At 40.2% G+C, this 15,042-nt stretch overlaps 1 protein-coding gene across 3 annotated transcripts in view; it reads left to right on the top strand.

The window, feature by feature from the left end:
• Window positions 1-15,042, top strand: part of ndst3 (N-deacetylase/N-sulfotransferase (heparan glucosaminyl) 3) — a 49,590-nt gene that overhangs the window by 11,962 nt on the left and 22,586 nt on the right. For all 3 annotated transcript variants that reach the window (XM_005741076.2, XM_005741078.2, XM_005741077.2), the window contains 4 exons: window positions 459-546; window positions 2,865-3,019; window positions 4,331-4,516; window positions 10,883-11,011. In XM_005741076.2, the coding sequence (XP_005741133.1) occupies window positions 459-546; window positions 2,865-3,019; window positions 4,331-4,516; window positions 10,883-11,011 (558 nt within the window). The remainder of the gene's footprint in view (window positions 1-458; window positions 547-2,864; window positions 3,020-4,330; window positions 4,517-10,882; window positions 11,012-15,042) is intronic.

Below are 15,042 nucleotides of genomic sequence, written 5' to 3'. Positions count from 1 at the left end.
TGTGTGTGTGTGTGTGTGTGTGTGCGCAGAGTGTGCGACTCTCTTTAGTTAACACTCATTACAGAGTCTTTGTTTAAAGGCCAGTAAACTAATGAAGTCATTAAATAAGTGAGGAAAATCCTGATTCGAGCACTGAAACTAGAGATTGCAGAAACTTTAAGTACGGGAACGGAAGACTTGTGCATGTAGAAAACAAAAGAGGAGACTCTAATAATGAGACACAGTGCAAGAGCACATTGGTGACTGCTTCCATTGAGCAGCCATAGTTTAAGTACTGACATGAGCATACGGCCATTCTGGCAGCTGTCGAAGGAACAAGTGCTCACTTAAATATACATCACAGAAACACAAGATCTAAAACCAATTTGTATGTGTAGACTCGCTGGGGAGAAATAAACATATTGCTTTTATTTTGCATCTGTCTATCTGTCTGTCTGACTGTCTGTCTGTGTTTACAGGCTCTCCTTGATACTCAGAAGCAGCTTCGTTCTCAGATCTCCAACTTTACCTTTAATCTGGGCTTCTCTGGGAAGTTCTACCACACAGGTGGGTTTTCTCATGTTTTTCTATCTAACCTTTGCAAAATAATTTAAATATGATGAGTACAAAAAATGATGTGTACATACTTAAGAGAATCAAATAAAATAGAATAGCATAGCCTTTATTGTCGTTGTACATGTACAATGAAATTGTGGGTGCTCCACACCAACTATTCCTCTCCCCACCCAACCGGTCGCGGCAGATGGCTGCTCCTCCCTGAGCCTGTTTCCGCTGGAGGTTTTCTCCTGTTGAAAGGCAGTTTTTCCATACGTGAATCAACATGACACAAATACATCTTTATAGTTTAATTAATATTCCACTAAGGTGACTCTAAGAAAGGGAAACTTATTGCAGAGAAGTATAAACTACACTGTTTTGGTACAGTTAGCAGCTGCAATGAACCAATGAATACAAACCCTTTCATCACCATTTTAGGACTTGGACACCAAATAGTTTGGTATTTTTATGATAAGCCTTAGTGACTTTATAAAGAATACTGCAAAAATGTAGGCATAATGTGGAGTAACAAGTGTTCAGTCACAAAGAAGAAATGTGAAGGATTTATTTGAAACTTCAAATGAATGCAAAATGATGCATGTGTAACTATATGCATCAGAACACAGAAAACAGTCTCAGAACATACCACCAAGTACTGTGTAGTCCACTAAAATCACACTACTTACATTTAGCAAACACTTTATTAGGTACGCCTGTTGAACTACTCGCTAATGCAAATATCTAATCAACCAATCATATGTCAGTAACTCAAAGCATTTAGCCATGTAGACATGGTCAAGACAGCCTGCTGAAGTTCAAACTGAGCATCACAATATGGAAGAAAGACAACTGAATGTGGATCTCAGTGCTCCAGAACACCTTTGGGATGTAGTGGAAGGGGAAATTTGAATAAGCAGCTGACAGCATCACGCAGTTGCTGTCGTGTCAGCACGAAGAAAAATCTCTGAGAAATATTTCCAGCGCTTTCCTGAATCTATGACACAAACTATTCTTAAGGCAATAGAGGGTCCAACCCAGTACTAGCAAGGTGTAACTAATAAAGTGACCAGTGGGTGTATTTGTATAGTATATCCTTGTGTCTAATTAGCAGTGACATGGCATGTAGCTGTGACTATTGAGAACATGTGTTTGTTTTTACGAGCACTGACAGTGTGTTGCTGGCCTTGCTCTTTCAAAAATATTTGAAATAAGTTTGAAGTGATTTGATTGAGAACACTAATGCAATACTGGACAGTATTCAGGAAAGTGAGAGATGAAGGGTACTGACACACAAAAGTACACACGGTTTTAACAAGCTGTGGCATTCAAATGAGAACTGCTTCGACACACTAACAAATACTTTTAGCGTTGAAATACGAATATCAGTGAAGCTCGTGTAAAATTACAGCAGTGTGCATAAAAATAATGAGAAAGCCTGATGTCGGTGGGGAAATGCGTTACTGATTTGGGAACTGCGTTAAGAACAGTGAGAATGACGTTTCTGGTGTGAGAGTTGCACCAAAGCGATTTAGAAAAACTGTAATTTTCGAAATTATGGCCATAGTTAGAGACCAACAATCAGAATATGCATTTGGGAATAGCTACCGTATAATTTTCAAGTAGCTGGCATATGACGAATGCACCTCAGTTTCTTAGTTCGATCCACGTATGACAGGTCACACCTGTTTGCAAAGCATCAGGATGGTGACAGGCTTTAGGATGGGACTAACCAACAGAACAGGGTAGCTACATCCATCCTTTACATACAGGAATAACGTGACCCACATGGTTCTAATTATAATTATTGTGTGCATATGTTATCACATCATCACTAAAACCAATATATGTTATTTAATAGCTTTAGATTTAAAGTTGCACAGTAACACATTTCACACATTTATGAGGTTATGACATACTGCATTGGATCCTCCGCTGCCTTCTGGCTCCAAGGACAGTGCTTATTGATTTTCTACTTAAATTGTCTAAATCTGCAGTAAGAGAATGAAGGTGTGGGATTCACTGGAAAAGAAAAATCGAGGTGAGGCCGAACATGATTATAATTAGAAGAAATCTGATGCAGACTAGAACACATCTCCATCGCATCTGTTATTGCTATGGCATCATCTCCATGGTATCGGACTACCATATTTAGTAACACAACCTTAAGACAATTGGGTTGCATAGTGATTCTTATCTAACCCTGCACCAGCAGGAAGCTATGGATAGCACTCATTTGGACGTAATCTGAATCTGCCTGTTGTTGTAAGGTGCTTAATGCTTTATTTCTCCTTTTGCCCTGTTCTGTTTGTGCGTTTTTGTGAGCGTAGGCACAGCAGAGGAGGACGAGGGAGACGATCTGCTACTGAAGTATGTAGATGAGTTCTGGTGGTTCCCCCACATGTGGAGCCACATGCAGCCTCACCTCTTCCACAATGAGTCCTCACTGCTGGAGCAGATGGTCCTCAACAAAGAGTTTGCTCTGGTGAGATGGATGGGCAAGCACGCACACGTATTTCTTACACTCTGTCAGTGTGGTTTTCGTCTTGTGGGTCCTTGATCATACGAATTTCCCAAGACTGCACTTTTTTCAAGGGCATCTATGTTGACGTGTGGGGCTGAAAATGAAGCCATTGCAAAACTGCAGTTCCTTGCGTGGCCACATGAGGCTGGCTTCAAAAGCGAGTCAGTGCCGAAAGATTATTCCCGTGATAAATTGCTCAACTTTAGAGCACATGTAAACATTTTTACAGCCACTTTCAGTCCCTATAGATAATTTCCCTTTTTATGTCAACTTTGCGGGTAATTACATTTTTATAAGTCACCAGTTTGAATTGTTTTCATGCTTAAAATCATACAATAATATAGGTGTGTCTGGATTTAATAAATTGGAGTCATTAAAAAGTGTATTGGACGTTTTGGTGCCTTTTTCATATTGCGATTTGACATCAAACACGATAACATATGCCATGTAAACTGTGCTATTTTATGTTTGATGATATATTTACAAATGTTTGGGGAGATTACACTTCCTGCTAAACAAATTAGTTGCATATGGGCATGTTTTAACAGACTGAGACTTGGTTGGGGCGCAGCAGCGAAGGAACAATTTTGCTTCCGACAGACAAATAAAATGTAATAACCCTGCTGGGAATGATGCACTTATTTTAAAAGACACCTGAGTCCTATTTAATGTCTCCTGGTTAATCTGAAGCCCTCAAGGTTGAGTGCTTTTTGTTGCTCTGCACTGCTTTATTTTGTCTGCTTTGTTAGTACCTGTGTGTATGTGTTTGTGTTTGTGTGAGCGAGCAAAAAATGATTTGTATGACCGTGCTGGAATTCGTTGTCACACACGCGAGACAACGAGGAGGGGTTGGTTCATGCTGTTGAAGGTGAGCGTGAACATAAAGTCTGATCACTAGCCTCTGCTGTACACACACACACACATGCACACTTCACTCCTTCATCCCCTTTGGCCGCCGATGCTTAGCTTTGACAGTGTGTGTAGGTGTGTGTCAGAGCAAAGGACAACACCATCAGTCTTCGGGATGCACCCGGCAACCATCCACCCTCACACACACGCACACATGCTCGTACAAACTATATATTTTTTTTAATTTCCAACCCGAAGGCCAGCATCATAACAAACACGGTACAAGGCACGTGCTTCATCTGCAAGGTCAGGCTGTTTATGTGCTACAAAGTCCTTTGTTTGGGAGCTGCAAGCATGCCATTATTTCTTTGTTTATGTGTATAAACCTCATTTTCCGTGTCTTTGCACGTCTCCTCTCTCCAGAACCACAACATCCCGGTTGATATGGGCTACGCTGTGGCCCCTCACCACTCGGGTGTCTACCCGGTCCACCTGCAGCTGTATGAGGCTTGGAAACGTGTGTGGAACATTCGGGTCACCAGCACTGAAGAGTACCCCCACCTCAAACCTGCCCGCTACCGTAAGGGCTTCATCCACAACAGCATAATGGTGAGGAGATGACGCAGGCGATCAGCTTCACATTCAGCACATACATGCAAATGCATCCCTCCTTGCTCATGTGGATAAATACACATTGATTAATTGACATATTGCTGCAAATGCATGAAAACCAATTAGGCTCTTCCCATCTACCTGTTAGATATTTATAGCTGAACATGCCTCGTTTTGTGTGCAGCTAAATGCCAACCCCCCCGCTCCAAAAAACAGGCTGTCAAATATCTCATTTCAAAACATGTTTTTTTTTCCTGAAAACATATTTCTGATTATTTCATTATTTTATATTTTCCCTGCTGTTTCTTTCTCCTTTTTTTTTTTTTTTGCTATTTTCATCTTCTCTCAGGCTAGAAGTAGTAGTCATTAAGCTTGTTGTTGCGCAGCTCTGTGTTGTGGCGGGTTCCTCTTTGATAGAAGTCAGAGCTGGTGCTGTGTGCAGACATGTTTTTAATAAAACACTTTGGCCTGGCAGACCATGCATAGATGTGCATTTTCTAGTGCTGTGTGACGCTGCCGATTTTGGTATCGATCCGATACTAAGTAAACACAGGGCCAGGATGGCCAATAACGATACTTTTAACTTATAAAGGCAAGTTATCTAGAGGAGATCAGTGTGTCCTAACTTTTGCGATGAATCATCATCAATTTGGAAATTCTGAACATATTTTAATGACCACGAAATTACTGTGATTTTTAATTTCAACAAAAGTACAACAAAACAAATCAAACACATCTTTCAGTTTTTCGTGTATTTTTTAAACTGTAAATGCAAATGTGCCCGTCTCTAAAGGAATTTGGTTCGTGTAATAGTCTATAAATAAAACAGATGTGACAGTCAACACAAAAAGGTTCAGATATTTTTCATAGAGCACATTAGAGGTATAGTTTTCATCTTTCAAAAAGTAATTAATTTAACACAATTCAGTTAGAGTTACAACAAAGTATCGATCATATCGTGCTAGCATAGATCCAATACCAGTATTGGTGTCGGTACTATCAATATTTCGATTGATCTGCCCACCTCTAGCATATTCTGACAAAAGCTGGTGAGTCAGGTTGGCCAGATAAAATGATGACTCTTCTCTGAAGATGTTTTTCTGTGGGACTGACTCTAGCACTCAAGGCACATTAACAAGTGTCCTTCCCTGCAGATGAAAAAAAATAAAGAAATAAATATTAGATCTCTGACTGGAATTAAAACAACAGATTCTAAATTTGTGGAGCAGCTGAACTTAAAAAAAGCTTAAATCTGTTTGAATGTTTTGCTTTGTGGCTCTGTTCTTTTATCCTGCTTTGAAAAAACCCGCACGACTCCCGTCTGTGTTTAAATAAGTCTTTGCTGAATAGTAAATTGCGTGATGATTGTTTCTTGCGGCCCCCTAAACAAAAAATCAATGATGCTGTGCATGGTGTGTAACCTCTCTGTGTACGCAGAGGTGTATGTGATATGAATTCTTTGACCTTGTCTCACCGCATGCTCAGCTTCACGTTAATTTAACATTTAATGGCTTCCCAGTGCAGTCGACGGGCTGGGCTTTTCTTTAGGTTTATTTTCTATATGTGCAGGATGTACCGCAGACTAAAAAGGTTTGGTAATGAGAGCATTTTTAGCACTTTTATGCTCCAATAAATAATTCATCAGTCGCCATTTGAGACGACAATAGAATAAAACTTTTGTCACCCATTTCACCTAAGCAAATTGCCTTCATCCCTCCCCCTGCCTCCCCCTCTTTTCTTCATTCACTTGTCAGTCAGGCTCTTTGTCAGTGTGCACAACAGTTCCCCTATTGACAAAAGAACCAATCACATCTGACACCAAAATTACCGGTCCGTGTTGTTCTGTCATATAAGGGTCTCGAACAAACAATTTGAACAGACAGCTATGTCAATTTTCTAATCAGTCCCTGAAGTCTACTTTTATTTTCTCATGACAGCATCATAAAAGACATCGACGTAATCCTACTTCCTCTCATTACAATGGCACGCTCACTTTTTGACACGCTATAATAAGTTATTGTGCGTGATCAATAGTAAGGATTTATGAAAACTTATGAATCAATGAATTCAATATAGAGAAAAGCAAAACATGAGGGGGGGAAAAAGCGGATACATACCTGTTAAACAATTTTATGAAACAACACATCGCAAAGAAAGATGGAAAAGAAGAAAAGCCACAAATAAAATTGTTTGTGTTTTATGTCAGAAGAACTTGAAAAGCTGCTGACAGAAAAACTGAAACAATTTCAGATGCTCAGAAACAAAACAAAGAGATTTCCGTGCTTACAGCTGACAGGAGTGATATCGCTGTCCAAGCGTTGCCTTTGAAACACTTGTTCCTTTTGTCTTTCAAACCTAAGTGAAGGCTGTAATGACACGCTTTTGAATAGTGAAACAAACTTGTTTTGTGTTTTCTCAGTTGGAAATATTCATCCACATTGACAGTGGGCAAGGACATATGCAAATTACATATATTCAGCTGAGCTCAGGCAGGAAATGAAGGGACTGATTTCCTGATCGTGTTGCTTCCACAAAATCAGACCGCGGACCGATGGACTCGCCCGTCACTGCTAAGTACAGACTCTGCATTTACATGTTGGAGGAAATGGTTTTTTAAAAAAAACCATGTGGTGACATTGCCTCCGGCATCCTACACTAAACGCAGGTCTGTGAATCAGAATAATCTGCCACTGGTGATCTACGAGGTAACCCAAACATGCTGTGACTAAATCACTCCAAAGAAGCCTTCAAAACAATGCACACTAATCGTATAATATATTTAAAAAAGCTCAATTTAACCTCATTAACACTGTGTTTAAAGGAAGTAGTATTATTGGATGTCTTAAAATGTTCATTTTGATGAACTTGCCCAGCTTTTGGTTTTTGGAAAAACACAGTTTAAAAAATTAATCTCGCCTCGAGGTGAATTTATTAGCTGTTCTGAAGCTTTTTTTCATAATGTAAAGTACTTGCATTTACATAGCGCTGTTCTAGCCCTACACCCCACTCAAAGCACTGCAGACTACAAGTCTTTTATCCACAGAAGACTATTCTGTGCATTTAAAGCACTTCCATGGCCATACCTCACGTCCATCCAATCAGCCAGTTTGCCTAACATGCATGTCTTTGGGAGTGTGGGAGGATGCTGGAGTACCCGGAGGTAACCTACTGTACTGGAGGAACATCAAAGCTCCTCACAGAAAGGCTCCAGCCTGGGCTCAAACCGCTGCCCCGACACGCCACCCATGCACCCGTGTCACACGAGCTTCATCAAGATCTTTATTAAGATCAAGTGATGTGACTGAAAGCTACACGACAGCTACTTAGGCGACATTACTGTGGTGACATCAAACTGTGTTTAAAGTGTAACCAGTGTGTTGAAAAGGCCCATCTCTCGCTCCAAGACATTGCACGCTACACTGACTAAATAGCAAAGGGAGGCCAGAAAAACAAAACAAAATCAGAGCATAGCTCACGGAGGCAGAACAGTTTTTCTGAGAGGCAGCTTGTGTGGTGGTTCATGTGTGTATAAATGTGCACCTCCACGCGAGTTAAAAATGAAGTTTCGAATGAGCTCACCATAAATTAGCTGATGAACTTTAAGATTCTGATGCTTCATCTCGCTTCCCGACCTATTGTCTTGCTATTCTGGGACATCACTCACATCCTTCTCGTTGTCTTTACCTTTCACATTTTTCACTTCCAATTTTTCCCGCAATTTCTGTCGATTAATCTCTTTCTCCTCTGCCGCTCGCTCCATCTTTGTTTGTTCCGAGGAGGACAGGAAGTTGTCTTAAGGCTGTAAAATTGGCGTGCGCGTGTGTCTCTGTCAGCAGATTGAGAGCCACCCACTGGACCCACAGTATCAGAACAAATCACACTGAGATATGGGGCTGTGCTGCGTGTGTGTGTCTGCGTGTTTGTGTGTATGCATGCGCGTGCAGATGTGCAAACATGCATACTTGTGTGTGTGTGTGTGTGTGCATTTCTTTTTAAAATGTACTATATCAGTTTGAGCTATAGCTCTGTGGATAATTGGTTTGGTGAAATAGTGCTGAGTGTCTGTGGCTCTGGTGGCCTTCTCTCTCACTCTCTCCGGTTCCATCTCTCTTTCTCTCTCTCCCTCTTTCTCTTTTTGACTCTGCAGTGTTTTATAGATAAACCAATATCTGTGCTTCCAGCCTTTTACTCTCTATTTCACACAGAGAAGTGCTTCACAAGAAGTTAATGCACTTATTTTGAAAGACCCTTTCTCTTGTCTTGTCTTGTCTTGTCTTGTCTTGTCTTCCCTTCTCTTCTCTTCTCTTCTCTTCATTTAATCATTTAATGGACTAATTAAAAGACATTTAGTTTATCAACCATTAAAACCCTCGATCTGGCAACCTCTCATTTTTCCCCATTGTTCCATATCTCCACAGGAAAATCATTTAAATTAACAGAAATAATGTTTGTTTGCATGAACAGTCTAACTTCTAGTACTTCTTTTGGGGGTGAAAAAAAAGTCTTTACTCAGTTCAGTTTTCTGACGTTTTGGACCAGTTTTTGTATGTAGGTTCCTAGCTACACAGTTTGTACAGGGTGTGGGGTGTTTTTATTATGTATTTTTATGGCCAAAGGTGCACAGTGCACCTGCTTGAGGTGGGATTAAAAGTAATCTGTTATCATCTCCTCCTGCTTCAGTAAACAGCAAGTTACCAAAATACCAAACAGGTGCAGGTGAGGTGAAAAAAACTGAACAGTGCCTGAGGAAGATTTAACTAATCACCAATGCCTTGTGCTGCACACCTGCATGAAAACAAGGTCTCTGTTGCTTTGGTGGAGACATCTCGGCTGGATAGCACTTTAGGACACACAGCTCAAGCGCACTTGATGCAGGGGGTGGTGTGTCTTTTGACACCATTAATTGGGCTCTGATAAACCTTTTTCACAGTCGGCATGTTGACTTGTCATTACAAGGAAAGTAAAGGTAGAGCTAAAAACCTAACAATAATAATAATAATAATAATAATAATGATGGCTCTATTATGGCTACGTTCCAGTTAGCCAGCACGGACAATAGCAAAGGGCCTGGAAGTGGAACACCTGAATTGAATAAAACCATTAGTAATTACGCCTTTCCTTTTAATCCTACGCCAAGTCAAAGCGCTAGTTGTGAATAAGGTCTGTTGAACTGCGCAAGACTGTGACTTGAGCCATCTGCAGATGTACGCAGTTAACAATGCCATATGCTGTGTGACACATCAGAATGACCTGCTCAGATGTCTGCATTTTCTGTTTGGATAACGCCACACAGACACACAGCTGCACATTTAATCTTATCATCATTTAATCTTTACATCCGTCATCCGAGTCATTGCTGTTATTTTTTACGCCATCTTTGTACCTGGTTTGTTTGTATGTTGCATTTGAAACGGATGAGTGATCTGTAGTTTAAAAAAGAAGCTCACATAGGACCAGCTGTTGTAGCTTTTCGATTTCAAATCATTGCATCACGTTGGTTTCATATGCCTCTTAAATGGGAATTCCCTCACTTTAACAAGGTGTGATCACAGGAATATTGAGATCACACCATATTACAAAAATATATATATATAAAGTGCTTTACGGTTTGATATTGGATAAACTGCTTAAAGAGATGTCATATGAAGATTACAAGTCTGAAAATGAAAACCAGGTCACCAGATGTCTGTAGTTTGCTCCTCATCTGTGCTTGAAGCCAGAGGCTCAAGGCTACATTAGCCTCTACAAAAAATCAGAACTATTTTGCTGTCACTTTTTTCTGATGCTCTGTGAAAACTGTAAGCCCAAATTCACCCATTAGTCATTATTATAGTGGTCAGAGTGAATTCAACATTTTGTAGTTTTTTTTTAACATCAATATAGCCTAAATGCTGCACTAAAGGTATCCAAAACTTCATTGAGAAAAGGTTCACACAACATCTCCACCCAAGATTTGCATGCAAACCTGGAAGTTTTCTATACATTGATTTGGGCGAGTACCTTCCGAAAATATGTATTTAGCACAAAAATGCATTTTTTTTTTGACCAGCATTGTTGTGCCATGTTTTCATGGTGCAGTGTTAGTTATATAATTAACAGAATGACCCAAGTAGTGTCAGAGTTTCTTTATTTTGCCAGTAAACTGACTTACACATGCATCCAGTTCTCAACATAAAAACCACTGAAAAAGGAGCTGGGAATACTGAACGAGTGAGCCCAGGAGTCTAACAAGGCTAGAGATGTCCCAATGTCATTATTATTGCCATGAATTAGTGCTGGATAATGATATTTGTCTTATTTATTCGCACTTTTGACTTAAAATGAAAATATATCATATGTCTGTGTCTGTGTTTTTGTGTGTAGGTGCTGCCTCGCCAAACGTGTGGCTTGTTTACTCACACCATCTACTATAAGGAATACCCCGGAGGACCAAAAGAACTGGACAAAAGCATCCGTGGGGGAGAGCTGTTTCTCACCGTGCTGCTCAACCCAGTGAGTCAGAGAAAACACGCCCACAATCAAACACACAACTTCTCATGCAAATGGATATAGGGAGGGAAAGACAGCACTTTAGTTAGGTTTTTTTTTTTCACCTTATAGAACCAACAGGGCTTCCTGCTCTCGCTCTAAAGGTAGCTTCCTCTCTGTCTGGTTCATTCTGTTTTATTTTTGCTGTGTGTGTCTGTCTGTCTCTGTTCCTGTCAGGGGCTGCTTCTCACTGTGGAGCTGTGTTCATCTCCCCACTTTAAATTAGGTCTCACCACAGGGGGGTTGCTGTCTCACACACACACACACACACACACACACACGGGCGTGCATGCACGCACACTCCGCGCACGCATCCTCCCCCTCTCACTTACCCCTGCTGTGTATGTCAGCTCAACTCGATTTTGCTTTGAATTAAGGAACAAAATTAGGTTTTGGTGGCAGTTAAGATACTCATCCATGTGCACATCCTCACGAGTGCACGCACTCACACAAGAGAAATTCACAGGAATTGTCCCCAAACAATCTCTTTCTCTCTCCGCCTGTGTCTCAAGCCACACGAGCGTGCACGTGCACAGACGCACACAGCGACGCTCATAGACCAGCAGTAGGCTCTACTGAAGTGTCAGGTAGGGGAGCGCTGAACTAGAGGAGCTGTCAGAACTCACCGAACATCAGAGAGTCAAGTGCGGCTCCGTACAACAACCCAATCTGCCTCTTTTTTTTCTGTCTCTGCACCGCTTTGTCTCCGTCTGTCTTTCTTTTTTCTTGCTCAGGTTTTCTTTCTTCTTTTCTTTTCTTTCCTTCTTTTTGTCTCATTTTCTCTGTTTTTCCTCAGTACTTCCCGTTTTCTTCTTTTAAGCACAAAGTCTGAAGTGTTTTAAAAGGAAATAATGCACGACGTTTCCATTGCAATAATTGCTGCTCTGCTCTCAAATGACACTTAATAGGAATCAGTATGTATTGAGTTCTACATAATTTTTATAATAGCTTTGAATCAGGTAAGTCTCCAGCAAACATGAAGTGTTTTACATTTCCCCTTGCAGCAACAATAGCTTTCTAATAATAGACAAAACTAGGTGGTTGGCACGGAACAAATACTAGAGGGAGCACAATTTTTTCTGTCTAACCAGCATCGTGATTAGGGGCGCTGCTTGTTATGTATTGTTACGATGAGTGAGACAGATTGTATTAATACACTGAGTTAGCAGGAAAAGTGTAGCAGCAGAAAGGGTCACCTGTGGCTCTAAAAGTATGGCCACTTTGAACATGTCACATCAGTCATGTTAATTACATGCTATTTAGCAAGAGCCTGTCTAATTCATGCCATGGCTTAAATTGGAGCCCAATTGATTCAGGACTTTTGGGTTTGATGCTGAGAAATCTTTTCTGTTCTGTGAAGACATCACTCCTCACCTGCATCCACACCTCAATTTGGCTCTATTGTTTCTGTCATGCCCAGTTGTGATGCTACTCTTCTACGTGGTGCAGACATACTGCTGTAAATACTGCAGACTATAGAGTTGGGACTGCTGTACTGGACAAACTATGTGTTGACATCCTCCCGAGCATCTTTTATTGCATTGCTTTCTGTCAAAAGAAAAGGATAGCAGTAAATGCTGGATAATGCAAACAGTGGCACAAGTATGTCTGTGATAAGCCAACATCAGCTGAGTGATATATGGGCTGGCTCCAGCTTATAAATTCGACTTTTCCCTGATATCTGTGAAATTGAACTGCTTAGGAATCTATGATGATGCCAAGAAAGTACCTGGTGCTTGTTTTTATTAGTTTCAGTGTTAGTTTTACTCTTTTTAATTATTATTGAATGGAGGGCATATGTCAGAGGCAAGATTTAGAACAATCAGTGCAGGTATTACAATAGAATAGAATAGAATTCAACTTTATTGTCACTGCACATGTCACAGGTACAGGGCAACGAAATGCAGTTTGCACCCATCCAGAAGTGCTTTAGCCATGATATAGATATATTACAAATATATATAACAATAATATAGATATGTAAGTATATTACAGAAATGGCTCTATTATGGTATGTTATAATGTACACAGTATGAAGTATGTTATGAATATTCTATAACTATAAGTATGTACAGGCTGTAGTGAGTACAAGCTATGTACAGTTTCATAGATCGTCCACAGGCTCCTAGCACAACCTAGGACTCGAATGAAGCCGAGAGGTGACCGGGCCTTTGCATCCGTGGCACCTAGACTCTGGAATAACCTCCCTGTTCATAGTCGTACTGCCGAGTCGATCCAGTCTTTTAAATCACGTCTTAAAACTTATTTTTTTTACTTTGGCTTTTGATTCTGTCTAGTTGGCTGGTCTAGCTTGTTGTGTTGTTACCTATTGTTTGTTGTCCTCTTTTATTGTTTGTTTTAACTGTCTCATGCTTTTACTGACTGTGAAGCACTATGGTCAACACTGTTGTTTTAATATGTGCTATATAAATAAATTTTGATTTGATTTGATTTGATGTACAGGCTATGAACAGGATATAAATATGAAAAACTATAAAGAAATATGAGATAAAAAAAAAACTATACAGAAATATGAGATATACAGCTATACAGAAATGTGAACTATGCAAGTTATAAACAGTTGTAGAATTAAAAATGATCGTATTTTACAGAATGATTATTTATACAGAATTATACAGTAGTGCAGTTAAGATAAGTGAGATATGTGGGTAATTTCTACAGAGGCTATATAAAGTGCTAGTGATTGAGAGTGGTGGTTCAGTCCATGTTATTATTGTGTGTCTGAGGGTACAGTTGTCCATTGTGGGTGTGTGTATGTCCAGTCCGTGTGTTAACGTGGGTCAGATGTCAGGAGGCAGAGTTCAGGAGTCTGACAGCTGTGGGGAAGAAGCTGTTCCGGTACCTGGTGGTCTTAGTCTGGAGGCTCCTGTAGCGCCTCCCAGAGGGCAGGAGGGTGAAGAGTCCATGTGCTGGGTGACTGCGGTCAATGTAAATACAGAACATTAAAAAGCAGTTGACTCACAGGCTTCATCGACATCGCGAGTCTCAATAATCTCGTCCATCAAAGCCTCATCAGGCAAGTTGTGATAAAGTTTTACCAAACTAACAAATACTTAACAAATGACAGATCCTTTATTTTTTTTAATTTTAGATAGTTTTACAAGTTCACAAAAATGTTTCAATTTCTCCAATTTCTATTTGTATTTTAGGTGATCAAAAGTATTTTTCACATCTAGTGTAAGTTTTTAGTTTTGATTCAGTTAGCTATGACAGCCTTGCTCCGCTGTGTAACGGTTTACATATTTGCCTGACAAGTGAAAGGTTGCTGGCTTGATTCTTGCCAGAGGAGCAAATCCCTTCCGCATTTGCTTGCTGATGGGCATCCTCTACCAAATCAAACCATGTGGCGCTACCAGCAGTGGTCACGCCTTGTGACAAGGGAGCAGCTGAAAGTAGCTTTACTGAGAATGTGCCACCTGAAAATGAAAAACATCACGGATTTAATCATATTTTTTTAATTGCCTCCATGATGATGGAACATTTTGACGACTCCAACATGCAACTGCTTTCTATTATTGTGGCACAGGAGTGAGTGGGTTGGAAGATTGGAGGTTCGCTTCCTCAAGTCTTCATGTCTGTGAATGTAGTAAAAAAACACTTTGGGTGCTCACTAAGAGTAGAAAATTACTATGAAAATACTGGACTACTTACACAATTCCCTAGTAAACACAGGAGTGCAGCGCTGTTTGACGCAGTAAGGCCGAGCATGTCGTCAAACTGACATGCTCCAGATTTAGGCCCTAATTTTTGTCATGTAAATTCTGACAATCCTCATTAAAAATGTATTAATGTCATGCTTTAATAGCAGTATACATTAATACAATTGTGTAGCATTAATTCTTAATGAATATATAACACAAATAAACCAACCTCCAGCATATTCAGGGACACATTGAAGTAAAATAAATAATGTGAACTCAGCATAATCCGAAAACACTTTGTCCTCTTTGTCCCTCTCTTGTACACACACACAC

Source organism: Pundamilia nyererei, unplaced genomic scaffold (genome assembly GCF_000239375.1).
Source record: "Pundamilia nyererei isolate P.nyererei 1_Seehausen unplaced genomic scaffold, PunNye1.0 scaffold00107, whole genome shotgun sequence".
Taxonomy (NCBI): domain Eukaryota; kingdom Metazoa; phylum Chordata; class Actinopteri; order Cichliformes; family Cichlidae; genus Pundamilia; species Pundamilia nyererei.
Note: the sequence above shows the minus strand (reverse complement) of the source record. Positions and strands in the feature narration are given on the sequence as shown.